General features: G+C 45.5%; 2 protein-coding genes across 2 annotated transcripts in view; one reads left to right on the plus strand and one right to left on the minus strand.

The window, feature by feature from the left end:
- Positions 1 to 16,427, minus strand: part of SNX18 (sorting nexin 18) — a 28,946-nt gene extending 12,519 nt beyond the window's left edge. Inside the window, exon 1 of the mRNA XM_042447963.1 lies at positions 14,122 to 16,427. Coding sequence (XP_042303897.1) covers positions 14,122 to 15,730 — 1,609 coding nt within the window. The 5' untranslated portion in view covers positions 15,731 to 16,427. The remainder of the gene's footprint in view (positions 1 to 14,121) is intronic.
- The window catches only part of ARL15 (ADP ribosylation factor like GTPase 15), a 306,096-nt gene continuing 299,911 nt past the window's right edge, over positions 15,185 to 21,369 (plus strand). The window contains exon 1 of the mRNA XM_042447965.1: positions 15,185 to 15,322. The gene's annotated coding sequence lies outside the window, so the exon portion shown is untranslated. The remainder of the gene's footprint in view (positions 15,323 to 21,369) is intronic.

A 21,369-nucleotide genomic window follows, 5' to 3' on the forward strand; every position in this document is an offset into this window, starting at 1 on the left:
GGTGCATGGGTCCACTCCACCCCATGCATCTGAGGAAGAATTTTGCAATGGCCTACATCCAATGTTACACTGGAACCCAGTTACTAGCCTTGTAGAACTTTTTTTTATCTGTTCTAGAGCCCTCCACACAATCTGTAAATTGGCTTTGATGCTTTTCCCAGCCTTCCAGACTGGGTTTTCATTTGCATTAGAAGCTGCAGTAGGCAGCAGTGTTGCCAATTTCTGGGGAATTCCCCAGAATCAGGGGGGTTTAATTAATTTCTTTCCGGGAATTTTGACTGAATAACAATAACAAATATTAGGGAATTCTGGGGATTTTGGTAAAACATTCTGGGGAATATCTTTGAGGCTTGCTGGAAACACTGGTAGGCAGGAAACAATGGCCCTTCCCCTCAATGGATTCTGCAAGTGAAAACAGTTCTCTTAGTTGACTGTATCTCATTGGATTCTAGCACAGTTCCTGTAAGCCTGAAGTTATCTGATGCTAATAACTGCATCTTTTAACTTACTGTGGTTACACCCCACACTTTCACACGTATTATGCTCTAGTATTATGTATATTAAACAGGATGCTTTCAAAAATATCTTCCTGCCAGCTAAGGGCACCTTTAGATACAGTACGTGGAGATCACTGGTAATAATGGGCATAAGATGAGCTAACTGTGACTTAAGAAGCTTGCCAATTAATTGAGGAAAGTACTCTGTTAATTTTATTATGAATTGCTATTACAAATGCTTGGAATACAAAAATACTGTAGAGACATTACGATAAGGGTGGGCAATTTCCACTCTGCAGACACGGATTCTCCATCCACCCACAATAATTTTCTCCAATCAATGATGAGAGGGTATTTAAAAGTAATTATCCTATGACCATTACATAGAACTGAACTTTTCTCTGCAGGCAGGAAACTGTTGCAAAGAAATTAGCTATGCAAGTAGAAAAGGCTTAGAATCAATCAAATTACATTTCTACTCTGGCTCTTTTAAAACAACACAGTGCTTCAGTTCCAAAGTATTTCAGAGTATTCAAAGGACAGGAAGCGTGATGCCATATTCACATGAAACATATTTGTGCTCCTTTTGCCAAAATTTAGTACAAGACACAGGGTGATCCTCTATCGCTTCAGAGTTAGCTTCCGATGACTGACTGAGGAGTGACAGTTTTGATGGTAAGTGAATTTGGGGAGGGCTGCTCCCTCCATAGTTGAAGAGAGCTTGAGCGGGAAAAAAAGGTGTGTCAACAGAAGCTGTTAGAAAGATTTTCACATATGCTACATCTTACTCTTGGCAAGTATACCACTAGGAGAAGGTTTAATTAGTCTAAGCTACATTATAGTGCTAAGCATGTACTTTAAATCAGTTTTAGGCCTTAATGGAGTTGATAATGACAAGCACAGGCTTTCAAGATAAATAGAAGAAAAGCTGGGACAGTATCTATTAGATCTTGTAAAGGCACCCTACTATACCGAAGGTTATGGCATGCAAGTCTGAAAAAATTAACAATAGACTAAAATAGATGTTTGCCATATGTCACTGTTAATAGGCACATGATCACTTTTGGACCACATTGCACCTGACATTTAAAATATTGACTTAAAACCAATAACATTTAGATATACAAGTTGAGTATCCCTTACCCAAAATGCATAGGGACCAGAAGTGGTCTGTATTTTGGATTTTTGCAGATTTTGAAATGCCAGTACTTGCAGATGCCTGCCCGGACCATCTGCAACACTGCCGGAGCCAGGAACAGCTGGGAAAGGGCGAGGAGGGGCGTGACCAGGTGAGTGCGGCACGTCATAAAGCCGGCTTGCCGGTTCCTTCCCCGTCCCACCCTCAACAGAGGCCAGCGGATGTTGTTGTTGCTGCACCTCCAGGGTCTTGGTTTGTTGTCGACCCTGCACAACTGCACAGCCTGGAGGATGCCTGCCCGGACCATCTGCAACACCGCCGGAGCCAGGAACAGCTGGGGAAAGGGTGAAGAGGGGCGTGACCAGGTGAGAGCGGCACGTCATAAAGCCGGCTCGCCAGTTCCCTCCCCATCCCGCCCCCAACAGAGGCCAGCGGACGTTGTTGTTGCTGTTGCTGCGCCTCCAGGGCCTTTGTTTGTGTCGTCGACCCTGCACAACTGCACAGCCTGGAGGACGCCTGCCCGGACCATCTGCAACGCTGCAGCTGCACAGTTACGCAGCTGCGTAGTAGGGATAGGGGGTTGGTGTTGTTGCTAGCTGAGTTCCATCAACAGGGGAATGACGTTGTTTTATGTCTTCCTCTGCCTTGGGGTTGTGATGTCGTTAGAGGGAGAGAAAGCTGGCATGGGGTGTGGATTGCTTGGGGAGGTGGTTGGTGATTGTGACAATGTAATAGGAGCTCCTATTGGAGTAGTGTGGGGCAGGGGGAGATATGGCAGTAGGAGCGTGGAATTACAACAGAAAGGAAGGTGAGATTGATGTGTAATATCTATCTCTCCTTCCATCCACCCTCCTAACCAAAGAGAACTGAGGGTCAGTCCAACTGTACCACAAACCCTGCCTCTGCTCCTGTGCAATGCCAGGTCTGTGAGGAATAAGACCCACATAATTTATGATCTTTTACAGGATAAGAACTGCGACCTGGCTTGCATTACTGAGACTGGGCTGGGGCCTGCGAGTGAGGCAGTGTGGGCACAGGCCCTTCCAGCTGGGTACTCAGTCAAGGACCAGATCAGGTTAGGTGGGCGAGGGGGCGGTGTTGCCTTGGTCTATAAGAACACCCTTCCCTTTACCAGGAACCATGTCCTGTAAATCGACTTCACTGAGTGTATCTACCTGACCCTGAAGGCTAGGGACAGTCTGGGGATTCTGTTGGTCTACCGTCCACCCCGTGCGCTAACAGACTCCCTGGCCGAGCTGACACATCTGGTCTTGGAACTGGTGTTGGTGTCTCCCAGGCTTCTTGTCCTGGGAGACCTCAACATCCCTTTCGAGGGTAGTCAAGGTCCAACAGGTGCGGCTCGGGAGTTCATGGCTACCATGACTGCCATGGGTCTGTCCCAATTGGTCTCAGGGCCCACGCATTGCGCTGGTAACACACTCGATGTCGTCTTTAGTACGGACATGAACACTCCATGGGCAGAGGTATGCAATATCTCTGCCCTATCATGGACGGACCATTTCCTGGTTGAGGCTCAGCTCAAGGCTTCTACCCATATCCCTCCCGGGGGTGGAGGACCTACTAGGATGGTCCATCCTCGAAGGCTGATGGAACCCAAAAGGTTCCAAGAAGCCTTAGAGGGGTATATGGTTGGTACTGACGGCGATTCTGTTGATGCCCTGACTAACATCTGGGATAAAGATCTCTCCAGGGCTATATACAGTATCACTCCCAAGCGTCCTTTCCGGCCTGCTTCCAACAAGCAACCCTGGTATACGGAAGATCTCAGGGAAAGGAAGTGGGCTGTGCAACGACTAGAGTGCAACTAGCGAAGACATCAGCACTTAGCTGACAAGGCACTCCTTGAGTCTCTTTTGAAGGCTTACGGAGTGGCAATAAGTGCAGCTAAACATTCGTTTTATGCTACACGTATTGCGTCAGCGGAGTCACATCCGGCAGAGCTGTTCAGGATAGTGAGGGAGCTAACACAACTGCCCCCCTCCCTGAACGCCATTTTAGAGCCATCTAAAGCCTGCTGTGACAAATTTAACAACTTCTTCGCGGATAAAATCTCTCGGATAAGGGCTGATCTCGACGCCAGTATTTCTTCAGAACCTATAAGAGAGGTGTCCAGAGCTTCCATGGACTCTGTTAAACTGGATCACTTTGAGTTTGTGAGTACTGAGGAAGTGGACAAGATTCTTGGAAGCGTTAGGAAGACTACATGCTCTCTTGATCCCTGCCCCTCATGGCTGGCAGCTCAGGGGGGAACTGCGGTAACATCTATGTTGCACCGCATAATTAATACATCTTTTAGCGAGGGGTGGTTTCCATCTAGCCTGAAATTAGCAGTAGTTAAACCTCTGCTAAAAAAGACCTCCTTAGACCTCCTGATACATAACAATTATTGGCCTGTGTCGCTGCTGCCTTTTTTTGGGAAAGGTGATCGAGAGAGCAGTTGCCTTCCAACTCCAAGCGATCTTGGATGAAACAGATTTTCTTGACCCATTTCAAACTGGTTTCCGGGCGGGCTATGGAGTTGAGACTGCCATGGTCGCCTTAGTCGGTGATCTCTGTCTGGGCATGGACAGGGGAAGCGTGTCATTGTTAGTGCTTTTGGATATCTCAGCGGCTTTCGATACCATTGACCATGGTATCCTTCTGGAACGCCTGAGGGAGTTAGGTATCGGGGGCACTGCGCTCCAGTGGTTCCGTTCCTACCTCTCGGGCAGATTCCAGATGGTGCAGTTGGGGGACTCTTGCTTCGACAAGAGGGAACTTACATCTGGTGTCCCTCAAAAAGCTATTCTGTCCCCCATGCTATTCAACATTTACATGAAACCGCGGGGAGAGATCATCCGGAGACACGGGGCGCGGTGTTATCAGTACACTGATGACACCCAGATTTGCTTCTCTGTGTCCCCGACTGATGCAGTGACTAGGGATGGCATCTCTCCTCTAAATGCCTGCTTGGAGTTGGTAATGGGCTGGATGAGGGAAAACAAACTCAGCCTGAATCCAGAGAAAATGGAAGTACTAGTGATAGGTTCCCAAGGCCCGGTTAGTGAAATTTGTCCACCTGACCTGAATGGGGTCACGCTCCCCCTGAAGGACTCAGTTCGCAGCTTGGGAGTGCTTCTGGACTCGTCGCTCAAACTGACATCTCAGGTGGATGCGACAGTCAGAGGTGCTTGTTATCAGCTTTGGCTGATACGCCAGCTGTTACTCTGCCTGGACCGGGGGGACCTTGAAACTTAGTACACGCTCTGGTAACCTCTCGATTGGATTTCTGTAATGCGCTCTACATGGGGCAATCCTTGTACCAAACCTGGAAGCTTCAATTAGTGCAGAACATGGCTGCGAGATTGGTCACTGGATGTTCTAGGGCAGACCATATAACACTTATCCTAAAAGATCTCCATTGGCTGCCTATTCGCTTCCGGGCCAATACAAGGTGTTGGTAATTACCTATAAAGCCCTAAATGGTTTGGGCCCAGGGTACTTGGAGGACCGCCTCCCCCCATATAATCCGCCCCGCACACTCAGGTCAGCCAGGAAGAATCTGCTGAAGGTCCCAACTGCACAATATTTGGTGACCTCGCAAAGGGCCTTTTCCATCTCGGCCCCAAAAATGTGGAACAACCTTCCCAACGAGCTCCGTTCCACCACCTCCCTGGACCTTTTCAGAAAGAACCTTAAGACCTTTTTCTTTCACGAAGCTTTCCCCCCATGAGATGTCATATTATGCCCTCTCCCCCTATTGTGTAACTATTTTCGCAATGTTTTTGGATCAATTCAAGCAAGCTGGCTGTGTAATAGCTTTTAATGTGATATTTTTTACATTGTTTTTATCGATATGTATTTTTATGTTGGAATTTTAATCTGTATGCCGCTTTGATCATCGCGGAAAAGCGGGATAAAAATAAATCTATTATTATTATATTAGCATAACGAGACATAATGAGTCAGGAGAGATGCTAAGGATCTGTGAAATGGCAGAAGGTGTAGATTCCTGCCATTTCACAAATCCTCTCTCCAGACTCATTTGTATAGTATATGTACATACTATGCTGAGAGCCAATGTGATGTAGTGGTTTCAGTGTTGGACTATGGCTCTGGAGACCAGGGTTTGAATCCCTGCTAAGTCATGTAACCCACTGGGTGAACTTGGGCAATTCACATTCTCATAGCCTCAGGGGATGGCAATGGGAAACTCCCTCTGAAGAAACGTGCCAAGAAAATCCTGTGATAGGGTCACCTTAGGGTCTCATAAAGTTGTACATGACTTGAAGGGACACAACAACCATACTATGCTACTTGTTTTGTAGCTCAAAAACGTTTAGCTTTTGGAATACTTTGGATTTTGGAATTCCAGATAAAAGATACTCAACCTGTAATGACACATACCGTAAGGTACAATAATATCCAAAATCCATTAAATTTTTGGATTTTTGATGTTATTGTACTTTGCTATATGGCTAACACAGCTACTCCTGGATCTGTTGACTCACACTGCATTCATAAATGTATCTACTGCAAATATGTGATGGCAGCATGGTCTTTGAAGATCTTTGGTTCCATTTCCTTTAATCCTCACCATTCCCCTCCAGTTACAGAGCTCCTGTGAAGTCTGTACTTTACTATCATCTCCATACAACCTCAGATAAATAAAAAAGCGCATAACACTGCAGGGTAACTTTTATGCCACTGTTTTTGGATATCAATACTCTATATTCACGTAGCCTGAGTTTTCTATTCTTTTACTTGTTTAAATTACTACAAGCCCTATAATCTATACTCAGAGGTGGTTTGCCCATTCCTTCCTCAGAAATATAGCCTATAGCACCTGGCATTAATTGGTGGTCTCCTATCCAAGTACCAACCAGGGCCTACTTGGCTTACAAGATCAGATGGGATCTGGTGCTTTTAGGGTTCTCTATTTCATGCCAAGAAGAAAATAAGATGGGTGCCAGGAAAGTAGTCTGAGGTGTGGTTCAGACCGGTGTTTTGCACGGGCCTGGCCACGTACTAGGGTTGCGCGGGGGCGGAGTGACCGCACACCCTGCAACCCTAGTACGTGGCGGTGGCATAATAATGGCAGCGCCCTGTATATATGGGCGCCGCCATTGTTACGTAAGTGCCACACGGCATCCGCACATTGCTGCGTGGCGCTTATGTAAGAAGTGTGGGTTCTTTTTCCACCGGAGGGAAGCTGCACGGTTTGCTGGCTGTGGCTTCCCTCCGGAGAAAAAACAGACACTGGCAGGCCACTGTTTTCCGGAGGTCTATACTGCACCAAAGATGGGGATATCACCATGAGAAAACCTTTGTCCTGGTGGTCAACTATCTCCCCTTCAGTGGCATGGACACTAAAAGGCTTTCCTTCAAACAGCTTGAAGGATCCATGAAGGATCTGAAAGGACAAAACAACACTTTAAAGGAAGCTGAAAACCGATTGAGAGCACAAGGATAGCATAACAATAATGCCCAGTCCCAGTTACTACTAATACAGAAGCTGCATTTGGCACTAAACAAACACCTTCTGAAATGTTTTCAAAGGCAACCTCAGGTACAATGGTGGGAATCTAATACGCAGGTTACTACACCATAAATACCTGAAATCATGCAATCTTTGACCAGCTATCAAGGTTGCAATTCGCATACTGCATCAACTGGTAAAAGTCTTGCTATGCTAGAGAAGCAATTTGTACAGTAATTCCATTGAAAAAGATGGATCAAAGATCACCTCCAAGCTGTGAACCTGTTCTTTCAGGGGGGATGCAACACCATCTATCAACTATGGACACCATTCCCTTGAGGAAATGATTACCCTGATTCAATTATTTCAGTCTAGGTCATGATGGATGTGAACAATTCTACCCTTATAGTGCCTCTCAAACATATTACAGGTGGACTCCAAGGCTTGGTTAACATGCCAGATGGGCCAGACTACAACAAGCTAGATGATCCTCTGAGAATGCAGTGATGTTGAAAAAGAGTTGTTTCTTTGATGACATCACAGCACTAATAAGGAGCTCTCATTGGTTATCAATCAGATTCACTGCCAAGTTTTCCAACACTTGTGACTCTAGCAATCTTCTTACTTGCATTGTCGCCCTCAGCTTCCAGAATAACAACAATTTGATTAGGCCATACTGCATAGAAGTAATATTACTGATAACAGAAAGCATTGTCCAACATCTATGACACATCCACAATTCAATAGGTTCTATTTATCTTTCCACATTTGTATATGTGCAAGAGGGGCTTGGATTTGTATATATATTCTATTTTATCTTCCCAGTAACCTCTAAGACAGTGGTAGGGTGATAGATAAGATACATATTCAAGGTAACCCAGCAAAATTCAATTCTGAGCAATGATTCAAATCCTAGTTTCCCACCTGCAGCACTTTACTACTCTAGAATATCAAATAGATGAATAGCATATGGCAGAACTGTGGGAACTTTGCCCCTCCAAAACTACTGTTCCCATCGTATTTCACCAGTGACTAAACTAACCAGTCTGATGGGGACCAAAGTTCAACATTATCAGCAACAGAACCCTTAGGCCTGGCATGATTTACTATATGTTTAGAAATATATCTATTTCTGCAAGGTTTAGGATCAACCTCATCTCAGGGATCACAGCACCCACATAGACTTAAGAAATCAACTTCTAAGGGCCCATTCACATTACAAAAAAAATCGGTTTTGAAACCGATTCAATCACGTGAAGTTCCTACTCACCCCGAATCTCACACAAGCGAATCCGGGGCTTGCACACCCGTTCCGTGTTAAATGGCCCCTAGCACGGATCTTTTGAAATCGGTGCAAATACCGTTTCTTTTTAAAAACCCCGGGTCCTGGGAATGAGAACTTTGGCCTCGATCACGATCGAGGCAAATTGAGGAAGGGATTTAGGTCAGAGGGTGGGCAAAGGGCAAGGCATTTCCTCCCCTCATCGGAGGGGAGGGGGAGGAGGAAAGAGCCCTGGGAAGAAGGGAGCAAGGGAAGGCATTCTTTTCCCTGCATCCCCTGCCCAAAGCCCTCTGTCGCTGGGCATTCCTTCCCTTGCAGGAGGAAAAAATCAGGTCATGAACGGAGCTCATGTCAGGCAACCCCCCCCCCCTTTTCAAATTCAAACAATTTTTTTTGAGCGCACATGCGCATTGTTTATATTCCAGAATGTATGTTTCATTTTTAACCATTTTTTTTGAGCGCACATGCGCATGGTTTCTATTCCAGAGGCAGCTGGAGCCAGGCTTGCACTTGCTTTCTGCAGAGGGAGAAGCTACAAATGTTGCAAACAATCAATGTTACATTTTTACCAATTTTTTTGAGCAAATATGCGAATGATTTGTCTTCTGAGCAGATACAGCAAGGGAAGCAAAGGGAAAGCTAATGTTGCTTTTAAAAGCATTAAAAAAAATGCATAGCAATCCCATCCTTTGCCTGGGACAGGGGCAGATCTGACCCAAAAGCCCACAGGTTTATTAAAAAAGAGAGAGAGAGAGAGAGAGAGAGAGGCATCTCTCTCCCTGCTTCAGCCGCTGAAACCCCTGTGCCTGGCTCTTTAAAAAGGGAGGACACTTCCCCCCGATGCCCTGCAAACGTCACCATGACGATAGCTTGATTGGCAGCGGCCACCTCGCCAGCAGACTACAGAATGCATTCGATTTCTGTCAAAATGCATTCGATTTCAATTTGTAGTGGGCACTTGCTAACGGAGCGATTCGGGGGAGGGGCATCCGGATCATCCCAGTTCCCTCCATGTCTTTTACCCCAGTATGAATGGGGCCTAAGAAAAGACTTGATTAAACAGCAAAGTGCTGACAAATTCTTCAGGATCTAGGCAATGTCTGCATACCTCAGGGCTCAAGAAGCCACCACCTACCAAAATTTCAGTAACCCTCTTGGGTTTCGGTATCTCTCTCTCTCTCTGTTTTTGCTGTTTACTCAGGACTGTATAAAGAGAGATCTTTCACACACTTGGAAGATCACAAAATATGGCTGGTGGACTTTGCTTAGTTTGGTGGAGCACAAATTGTACAAGCCTAATCTAGCCTATTGTGTTTTCAGATAAAGCCAAAGGAAACTCTGCAGTGATTTTAAATCCAGCTTGATTTACAGTATTTATGCATGCATGTAATAGATGTAAGGTGGCTAAGGAACAATGTCACAACATCAAAATTACAACTACTTTCCACTTTTAATAGACTTAAAGTGCCTGCTAACATGAATCTGGCATACACTAATTCTTTTAAAAGGGTTGACATACAAGCAACTCTTTCCAAGAGCTGGCAGCCATCCATTATTGCTTTTTCTTCAATATATACCCAAGGTACAACTGAGCAATTGTGCTTATAGCTTTAGCCAATAATTTAGCTGCAAGCATTGTCCCAAGAGACAATGTTTGTTTTATGTAACATCAAAATGCCCATATAAATTAATATTTTCAATTTTCTCCAAATTATGGTGATAGTTGGCTAGAATGAATAGAATTCATAAGTCCTTTAAAGTTAGACTACTGTAACTGTACTTAGATGGCAATCACATGTCACAGGCAGTGCAGGCAGCATCTGAAATGGGTCTGAAGAATAGCATTATAATATATTACAGAATCTATCTCCTAAGTAAAACCGTGTTGCTTATTTATTTCATATTTATTTAAGATACAGTACTGCCTGTCTTCAAACATCAGACTCACAACACAGATTAAAAGAAAATACAGCAAAAAACAATAACAGTTAAAACAATTACACCAGCACTAATTACAATCAGCACTAACTTTAAAAGTATTTATTCCCATTGTTATGCTTTAAATAAACAGACACCACCACCGTTAAAAGATCCTTCCACAGCTAGTAATAAAAGCTATATCTAAATAAGAAGGTCTTTTCCAACTAGGGGAAGGGGGAGCAAGCCCAGCCACCAAGAAGGGTCCTCACATGTGTCTTCACCAAATGTGCCTGCGAGGACTGACAGAACAGCATCAAATGGTTCTCTTTGAAAAGCTTTCCAAAACACTGCAGAAATAATCCAGTCTGAGACTGCTTTTACTGCCCTGGCTCAATGCTAGGGAATTCTGGGAACTGTAGTTTTGTGAGACATTTAGCCTTCTCTGTCAAAGAGTTCTGGGGCCACAATAAACTACAATTCCCAGTATTCCCTAGCACTGAACCAGGGCAGTTAAAGCGGTCTCAGACTGGATTATTTCTGCAGTTTGTTTTGGACCTAAGGGCCATATGCAACAGTGACCTAATCTGACACATCCATTCTTCACCTGCTGCAGTCTGGGTTTCCAGCATTCTGAAGTGTGTGTGTGTTGTGTGAGAGAGTCATAAATGCAAGGGGGAAAGCAGTGAAAATTGGGTACTCTTGACAGCAGGTGATGCACTTTTCATTAAAACAAGGTCACTATTTGACAACCCTGCAAGGAGAAAAAAGCTGTAAAAATCAGCTAAAGAACTTGATGTCCTAAGGCTGTTATTTCTTTGGTTCTCTCTTGTAATGACCTAGCAAACTACTATGACATTTTAGTCTGCACATTTAAAATTCACGACAATTGTATTGTTAGAGTGCCAATTTTTTTAAAATCATCCATCATGTACCCAGCTGGGAAACCTCATATGGTAAGCTCAGTGGCTGGCAAAACAAGCTGACCCTTGTTAGGGTCAACAGCATCGACTACACCATATCTGGCATTAATATGAATCTATAAACACAACAAGAGCCTTTCTGTAGCCATATCATCCAATGCTGAAATGATTTACTAGCAATTACTTTATGTAAATTGGAATATTCAATTCACAGTTTTCAACATTAATTATACACATAGGCTCTCCTCAAAATCTCACTTCCACAACTTAAATGGCAGGCGTCAATTCTCACTGATTTTTTAATTGTATTTTGTTACATCAGCTATTTCTATTTGAGACATGTTCTTTCAACTGAATGCAATGAGAACTATGTTGTCTTCCCCACAAGGGATAGCATCTTCACCCTTGTTCCTTAATATGCCAAATGCATTAACTGATTAGATTAGAAAGGAAATAGGAAACAAGACACCAGAATAACTAAGGCATTGTCATGAATGGGTACCAACTTCGTAAATCTACCTGTACAGATGAAATCAAATGTCTCATCACACAGTTCTGAATTACAACATATTGGATTTCAATTCTGTATTTTTTAACTCATACACAAACTGGTTGAAAATATACAGAGAAACCTTAGATCAGAAAGAAAAAAAGGCAAAGTCCATTTAGCATGCATTTAAAGATAAAGCCCTACAAATGTCAACTACAGGGACTGAATCCAGATCAGAGCACAGTGAAATCAATGGGATTTAAATTAGTCATGACTAAATTCCATTGATTTCATTGGGTCTACTCTGACTAAATCACCTTAGGTAACAATAGCCTCAAGAATAACACAGCTGCGCATGTAGGGCCAACTACCACATAGTTTTATGGGAACAAAGGTTCATTATGCAAGGCTTCATACAAACAGTTTACTTCTAAAACAATTCATGTTTTATGTAATATCAGCTGGTGCTCATTTAATTAATGAACCAGCTAAACTATATGTGACATGCAACAAAAATATTCTGTGGCTTACTTGTTTGTGTGTTTCCCCCCCCCCCAAAAAAAAAATATGTAAGAAATACTAGGCTTCTGTGAGTATAACCAGTCAATCAGAGAAAAAGGATTCTAAAAGGCTGTCCTAAATCTATATAGTGTTTAGAAAACAAGAAACAAACCCATATATATATATATATATATATATCTCGCTATAATATGCAGGTGTAGTTTCTGGCTTGGGGGAGTAGTAGGTAGGAATATGATGATTATCCGATCAAAACAAGCATTCTTAATAAATAATTTTGATTTCATAATTTCAGCTTTTATTCTTGGAAAAGGCAAACTGCCTTTACAGTCAGAATTGTCTCCAATACGTATTTCACCAAAGAACAACTTAAAGCAGGGATGGGCAAAGTGTGGCCTGTGGGACACAAGTGGGCCCCAGGAGTCAACAATAGTGTTGTTTTGCTCCAAAATGGCCCTACATTACCGGGGGTTGCGTGGGGGTGGAGAGCATGTCCACAATGTCTGGAGATGCCCCTGGGATCAAAACAATTTCCCCTCAAACTTTTAGGCCTCAAAATGGCCCTTCGCGGCACAGGAAGGTCTCAAATATGGTGAGCATGCCCTCATGTCCCCTTGAGGGCATTTGGGGACAATATTTAAAATTGATCTGATGCCATGTGGGTTGTGGCCCTCCAAGGGCTCTTGGGGGAGGGCTAATGCCTTAGCCTTCCACAGTTGCCCACCCCACTTTAAAAAATGATTTATAGTCACATGCACTTGAGTGGATGTAACAGTCGGTCCTGTCAAAGGTAACACCCACTATATTCAATGGAGTTTATAGCCAAGTTGGTGTGTAGAGGCTACTTCATGTGATACAATGATCCTCAGCCAGTTCACTAATTCACAGACACACAGAGAAAGAGGGGAAACTATAAATAATGGTCCCAAAGGCAATAAACTCCTGGAAGTTAAGCCTCTCAAATTTGGATGGAAAAATAAATATATGTAAACCCAACACCTGTAAGATCATGCATAGGACCATTTCTTCTGCAACAATAAACATGATGGCCTTTATGAGCATCATAATTCTTTGATTTTCCTGTAAAAACAACATGTTTGTGCAGTTTAAAAACTAGTGAGTTTAATCTGGCATAAGCTTTTGTAAACTGCACCCCATTGTATCAGTTGCATTTGATGAACCGGGCTGAAGTCCACATAATCTTATACCAAATAAACTAGGGCTGCATCCACACTGCAGAAATAATCCAGTTTGACACCCCTTGAACTGTCAAGGCCCAATGCTGTGGAATTCTGGTAACTGTAGTTTGTTGTGGCACCACAACAAACAACAATTCCCAGAACTCCACAACACTGAGCCATGGCAGTCCAAAACGTGGTGTCAAACTGGATTATTTCTGCAGTGCGGATGCAGCCTAGGTGTCTTGGTTCTGCTGCAGCAGATTGCATGGTGACTCCTCAGCTTTTATCAGCAGTCTACAGGAAGAGAGAGAAAATTCAGGGAGGACCAGCTTGTTGTACACTCTGTGGTTATGTGATCCAGAGATACAACCAAGTTAGTCTGCAGATTTTTGTGGGTTTTTCAGGCCATGTGGCCATGTTCTAGAAGAGTTTGTTCCTGACGTTTTGCCAGCATCTGTGGCTGGCATCTTCAGAGAAATCATGGCCACATAGTTTTCTAGAACATGGCTACATAGCCAAAAAAACTCATAAAAAACTATGGATACTTGTCACGAAAGCATTTGACTTCACATTAGTGTGAAGAATCAGTATGTAGCGATCCTGTAGCACCTCTGAGGCTAACAAAAGAAAGATGAAAGCTCATGTGCTTACATGAGCCAAAAAAATGCATATTGAGATGGGCCCAGTTACATTACCTTTCTGGACGTGGATTATGTCTGGGAAATTGGCAAGATGTCCCTGATACAGAGCTAATAGATCCATCACCGGGTCCAGGTCCTGTCTGGGCTGGTCTGCAAAGAGTTCGCCAATCGCGTCGTAAGCTTCCCCGGTGAAGGCAATGGCCTGGTTGAGCCCAACCGAGAAAGCCTGCTGGTCCATCTCAAAGGCTTGGCTGAGGCCCTTGAAGGAGTGGCCCACCTTCTGGTACTCCTTTTTGAAGCCGGTCACCTGCTTGCGGGCGAATTCGTTGACAGTCTGGTTGAGCTGGATGGTGCTCTCGTCCATCTTCTTGGTGAAGCTCTTGAAGCCGTCGACTTTGCTCTCGACCTCCTGGAGGTCCAGGGCGGACGCGGCGGGGCCCCCGCAGGAAGTGGGGACGCCGATGGTCAAGAAGAAGTTGGCGCCCACCATCTCGTCCTTCTCGGCCTTGCGCTTGCCCTGCTTCCAGGCCTTCTCGTCGGTGCTGGGGCAGGTGAGGAAGTGCTGGAAGGCGTCGCACTGGGCCAGGACCGGGTGGCTGCACATGTGGTCCATCCACCAGGCCAGGCCTTTGCGCCTCTTGGAGATGAAGTCCTCCTCGAAGCGCCCGGTGGCCTGCTTCTCGGGCAAGTGGGGCACGGAGATGACGGGGAACTTCTCCACTAGGCGCCCGTAGAGCCAGTCGAAGTGCTTGTAGCGCCGGTGCACCTGCTGCCCCGTGTGGCTGGGCACCAGCTTGTAGGCGATGTAGCTCTTCATGCCCTTGAACTTGGTCTGCTTGGTGGGGTCTTCGATGGAGCACTGGAAGGGGTAGGGGTTCTCCTGCCACTCGGGGCCGAAGGGGCCCATCACCACGCACAGCTTGTCCCCGTCCTTGACGAAGCCAGAGGCCTCCCCCAAGACGAAGGCCTCCCCTCCGGACTTGACGAAGGTGGAGAAGCGGTTCAGGTTGCGGCTCACCGTGGCCGAGGAGGAACTCTTGGGCCCCAGCGAGGAGGAGGAGGAGGGGACGCCGCCTCCGAAGTGGCTCCCTCTGGAGCCCAGGGTGGAAAGGCGGTACCGGCCTCCAGCAGGGCCTAGGCCTCCTCCGATCCCCGAGTTCTCGTAGTCGCCGTATCCCCCCAAGACCCCGGGCTCGTCGGCCACGGTGGAGCTGTCGTCCCAGTCGTCGTCCCAGTCGTCGTCGCTGCCAGCCTGGTAAGGAGAAGGCACGGCTTGGAAGGAGGAGGAGGAGGAAGAGACAGGGAGCACCGGCTGGAATAAAGGCTCCGCGGAGGAGGAGGAGGGCGGCGGCGGGGGGCAGAAGGTGGCGGCGGCGGCGGTGGTCGCGGCTGTCGGGGCGGGCAAGGGCTCGAAGCCTCCCGGGGGGACGTTGGCGTAGCGCGAGGGCAGCGAGGGCTGCTCGGCGGCGGCGGCGGGAGCCCGCAGGACTTGGACGTAGGAGGCCGGGAAGAGGCCCCGGTCCCCGCGGCTGTTGACCCCCTCCAGCCAGCCCTCGATCTCCTGGTCGCTGCACAGGCTCAGCAGCTCGTGCTCCCGAAGGGAGATCTCCCCGGGGTTCTCCGACCTGAAGTCGTACAGCGCCCGCGCCCGCAGCAGCGCCATCGCCCACAACCACGCCGCCGCCTCCGCCTCCGCCCGCCCGGGAATGGGCACCGGGAACGCCGAGCCCCGCCGCCGCTGCCGCCTTCCTCCCTCACTGGCTCCCCTCAGCGGAAAGGGAGCGTCTCTCTCTCTCTCCAGTTGTGATGGCGAGGAATAAAGGCTCCCTCAGCCCTGGACCTCGCTTAAAGTGTGTGTGTGTGTCCCGTTGTGTTGTAAAAATAAAGGCTCCTCAGTGGCGCCCCTGGCTGAAAGTGTGTGTGTCTGTCTGAGGTTGTGTTGTGGCTGAAAATGTGTGCGTGTCCCGTTGTGTTGTGGAGGAGAGACTCAAAGAAACGTCTCCTCACTCAGCGGCTTCCCTGGCTGAAAGTGTGTCTGTGTTTGTGTGTCTCAGGTTGTATTAAGGAGAGACACACGGAGAAGAAAGTCTCCTCAGCGGCTCCCCTCAGACCGGTCACTGGCTGAAAGTGTGTGTGTCCCCCGGTTGTGTTGTTGCGGAGACCCAGAGAAATAGTCCCCTCAGCAGCGACCCGGCCTCTTAGAAAGTGTGTGTGTGTGTGTGTGTGTGTTGTTCCTCAGCCCTCCTCTTCCTCCTGGCCTTTTTCTCCCCTCAGAGGCCGAAGATGGAAGGCCTCCAAGGGCCCCTTGGGGCAGTCCCCGCTTCCAGGGTGTGTGTGTGTGTTGTGTGGCGTGCTTGTGTGTTACACACCCGCCCTCCTCCTCCTTCTTCCTCCTCCTCCTCCTTCCCTGGGTCTCCTCAGCGTTTGGCTCCAGGCCGTTTTATTCTCCTCCTCCTCCCTCACAACCGAAGAGTGTATATGTGGCGGTGTGTGTGTCTTCGGTTGTGTTGTTGCGGAGAGGTACACAGAGAAATAAAGTCCCCAAACACACTGCAGAAATAATAATCCAGTTTGAGACCGCTTTTTTTAGCTGCCCTGGCTGAGTGCTAGGGAATTCTGGGAACTGTAGTTTTGTGAGACATTTAGCCCTTTCTCTGCTATTGTGGTAGTACCACTATAAACTACACTTCCCAGGATTCCCTAGCACTGAGCCAGGGCAGCTAAAGCGGTCTCAAACTGGATTATTATTTCTGCAGTGTGTTTCCTCAGCAGCTCCCCTGGCTGAAAGCTGTTTGTGTATCCGGTTGTATTGTTGCGGAGAGAAATAAAGCCCCAAAACACACACTGCAGAAATAATCCATTTTGAGACCGCTTTAACCGCCCCCTGGCTCAACAACAACAATAATGATTTGTATTCCGCTTCTCCAAAAAGGTCGAAGCGGCTAACAGTAAAACATTCAAATCTACAATAAAGATACAATAAATGTCTCGTGCTAGGGAATTCTGGGAACTGTAGTTTTGTGAGAGATATTGAGCCCTTCTCTGCCAGAAAGAAGCTCTGGTCCCACAATAAACTACAGTTCCCAGGATTCCCTAGCACTGAGCCAGAGCAGTTAAAGCAGTCAAACTGGTTTATTTCTGCAGTGTGCTTTGGACCTGTCAAGTCTCCTCAGCAGCTCCCCTGGCTGAAAGTGTGTGTTTGTGTGTGTCTCCAGTTGTGTTGTTGCGGAAAGAGCCAGAGAAATAAGTCTCCTCAGTGGTGGCCTGGCCTCTCAGAAAGTGTGCATCAGTTGCTCCTCAGGCCTTTTCTTCCTCTTGGCCTTTTTCTCCCCCTCAGAGACCAAAGATGGAACGCCACAAACAGCCCTGCGGAGTAGTCCCCGCTTCCAAGGAGCTTCCCGGCTGCCCTCTAGAGCCCCCTTCAGGAGGCTTGAGAAAGGCAGGGAAGGAAAGGAGTCCACACTCCACAGCCACATTCCCACTTACAAATAAATTGCTCTGCGAACCGAATCGATGGATCGGTTCAGCAGCGGAGCGTGGTTCACACTACATTTGCCCCAATCGCATTTTCTTGCTGCAAAATAAAATAAAATAACCCACTTGTGATTCACATTCATTAATGAATTGATTCAAAACTGATCCGTTCCAGCCGGCCAAAGCCCAAATTTAAATCGGTTCTGATCCGCATCTGCTTCACACTTGCACGGAACCGATTTATCCAAATAGACGCATAAAAAAATCATCATAAAAAAGACGTGGGTTAAATGAGTCTAGCGCATGGCCTCCCTCTCAGAATCGCTTCAGCGATTTGGTTCAAGTGCGATCCGGTTTAAAAGATAGTGGGAATGAGGCCCATGCTGCAGAAATTTAACCCAGTTTGACACTGCTTTAACTGCCCTGGTTCAATGCTAGGAAATTCTGGGGAACTGGAGCTTGTTGTGGCTGCAGGCAAGATCCACTTTCCAGAATCCCCTAGCATTGAGCCAAGACCATTAAAGCAGTGTCAAACTAGGGCCCAAAACACACTGCAGAAACAATCCAGTTTGATAGTTTTTTGTGGGTTTTTTGAGCCAGGGCAGTTAAAGTGGATGCAGAAGGAAAATCTGGCTGCAACCTCATAGAAGAAATAATTCGGTTTGACACTGCTTAAACTGCCACAGCTCCTTGTTCTATGGTATTCTGGGGGTGGTAGTTTTACGCATATTGAGTGGGTCCCCCAAATAAGGTGGGCCTATTTTGTGGGTTTTGGATGGTTGCTGTGTGTCTTTAAGGCAGTTTGGTCCTCCAGATGTTTTGGACTTCGGCTCCCAGAATCCCTGGCTGTTGGCCAAGCTCTCTGGGGCTTCTGGGAGTTGAAATCCAAAAACACCTGGAAGACCACAGTTTGGGAACCACTAAGGTAACACTCTCACATGTTTTTCTTGGCATGAGTTCTTCAGAAGGTTTTTTGCCAATAAGGCTGAGAGTGTGTGGCTTGCCTAAGGGTCACTCAGTGGATTTATATGGACAAGCCAGGATTTGAACCCTAGTTTCCAGTCATAGTCCAACGCTTAAACCACTACACTAATAGTACGATAGGATGTTGCTATGCAAGTTTAGTAAATCGCATAAATAAACATATGTTTAAGTACCTGTGTACAGACTTATTTCTTTCCCCACCTCCATTAGTTTTGTGTCCTAATATTTTAAATTCCTGTTTATTATTTAAATCCCATTCAGGGTGTAGGTGCCTGCATGAGGCAAAATGAATGTAGTGCCTCTGTAAATAAGGACCCTGTTCCACCCTCCCCCCCCCATTTTTCTTCAGTCCCCACATTTCTAGCATTATAAAGAATGAGACTCTGAAAACCATTCACATCTAGAATTCATATCTGCTGTGTTTTTATTCTTTTGCTGCCTTTGCCTGCCCCTTTGAGAACTGTATTTTTAAATGTTCAATTGACATTTTAAGTTACTGCAATATTAGAAACTGGAGACTGAAGGGAGGTTTCATTTGGGAAAGTAGAATTTTTATTTGTGTGGGGTAATGGCTTCATTTTGTCATAGCTACACCCTGATCCCACTTTACCATCCCAAAAGATCTGTAAGACAATTGTAATATCAATATAAAACTATAACGAAACAGTAGTTCAGCCATAACAACAGTAGCAGTGATTAAAAGAACTGGGATAATGCATTATTCCGATTCTTTATGTCATTTAAATGATCTCTGTCCAGCCTTTCATTCTAGGTGGCTTACAACAAAACAGCTACCAATGTAAAGTAAATGCATATGTTTACATACACACACACACGCACACATATGCACGCACGCACATAGTACACATTTACATTACATTGGTAGTTGTTTTGTTGTGAGCCACCTAGAATGAAAGACTGGACAAAGATCATTTAAATGACATATAAAACCAAAGTTGACAACTATTTGTCTGGCGTTTCAGATAACCTCTAGAATAACAGGATAATTACTGACAGAGCATGGTTAGCCTCTCCAAATGGGTGGTTAAGTACTGAAAAACAAACTTATCTCATGTAGCCATTGATTGCACAGTTAGGTAAGAGCCTATCAAACATTGATAGAAATGGGAACGGCAGTCAGGAAATCAGGAAATCAAGAATGGGGAGGGTGGCTATTAAAGAATTAGACAAAATCCTAAAGTGTAAAGAAAGATATACAGGTGAACACTAAAGTTAGAATCATACAAGCAATTGTATTCCCTGTTACCATGTATGGATGTGAGAACAGGTCAGTTAAGAAAGAGGATAGGAAGAAAATCAATTCATTTGAGATGTGGTGCTGAGGATACCAAAAAGACAAGTGGGTTCTAGAGTAAATCAAGCCAGAAATCTCCCTGGAAGCCAAAGACAAAACTGAGGCTGTTGTACTTCGGACACATCATAGAAAGGCATGACTCATTGCAGAAAAAAAATAGTGCCAGGAAAGGTGGAGGGAAGTAGAAAGAGAGGCAAGCCGCACACTAGATGAAAGGACTCTATAAAAGAGGTTATGGGTATGAATTTGCAGGAACTGAGCAGAGCAGTGGAGGACAGGGAGTTTTGGAGATGTCTCATCCACAGGCTTGCCATGGGTCGAAATCAGCTTGAGAGCAGTTAACAACAAAATATTGTTTTAGGCAAGATTCTCATGGTACATTGGAGCTAATACATTTCATTTGGCATGAATTTTAATGGATCTCAGGCCACATAAACAAATACAGGTTGAGTCTCCCTTATCCAGAATTCCAAAATCCAAAATATTCCAAATTGTCCACATGGGTGGCTGGGATAGTGACACCTTTGCTTTCTGATGGTTACACAAACTTTGTTTCAGGCACAAAATTATTAAAAATACTGTGTATAAAATTGCCATCAGGCTGTATGTACAAGGTGTAAATGAAACATAAACAAATTTCATGTTTAGACTTGGGTCCCCTCTCCAAGGTATCTCAATGGATATGCAAATATTCCAAAATCTGATAAAGCTCAGAAATCCAAAACGCTTCTGGTTCCAGACATATGGGATAAGGGAGTCTCAAGTTAGAGTACACAAAGTGTTGCCTCTGTTGACAGATATTATACACATGCTGGAGTGGGAGGAGGTGCAAAAATTACAAACATTGATCATTATTTTTTTAAAATGGTCATTTAACAGGAGCAGGGAGATGAAAATGAAATCAGAACGCAGATGAGCAAATTCAGAAATGTAAGGTGAGTGAAAAGACTTGCCCAGTCTAATATAAGAGTTTGACCTGTAGGTCAGCTTTTTTGGATGGGGAGGAGTAACTAGAAAGGCCAGTGGGAATAGAAATGCAAAAATTACAAGCAGCAAGTAGTGGCTCAAGATGCCACATAAGAAGAAAAAGCTGGTTGTAATGGAGACATCATTGCACAGATGAATGGGTTACACATGTAATGAGATAAAAAGCCATTGTCCCTGTGCAAGTCACAGGAGATAGAGTGGCTTCAGATGTCCAAGGTGCAACTTGTTTAAGCCTTGTAGGTTGCACATGACTCACTGGAAAAGACAATAACGCTTGGTAAAGTGGAGACAGTAGGGAAAGAGGTAGGCCACACTGCGGATGGATTGATTCAAAGAAGCCATGGTGCCGAATTTGCAAGCCCTGAACAGGCAGTTGATGATCAGAGATCTTGGAGGACTCTCATTCATTGCTGTGTGCCTTCAAGTCATTTCTGACTTATGGTGACACCAAAGTAAACCTGTAATGGGATTTGCTTGGCAAGATTTGTTCAAAGTGGGTTTGCCTTTGCCTTCCTCTGTGGCTGAGAGAGTACGACTTGCCC

This window comes from Sceloporus undulatus, chromosome 2 (genome assembly GCF_019175285.1).
Source record: "Sceloporus undulatus isolate JIND9_A2432 ecotype Alabama chromosome 2, SceUnd_v1.1, whole genome shotgun sequence".
Lineage (NCBI taxonomy): Eukaryota > Metazoa > Chordata > Lepidosauria > Squamata > Phrynosomatidae > Sceloporus > Sceloporus undulatus.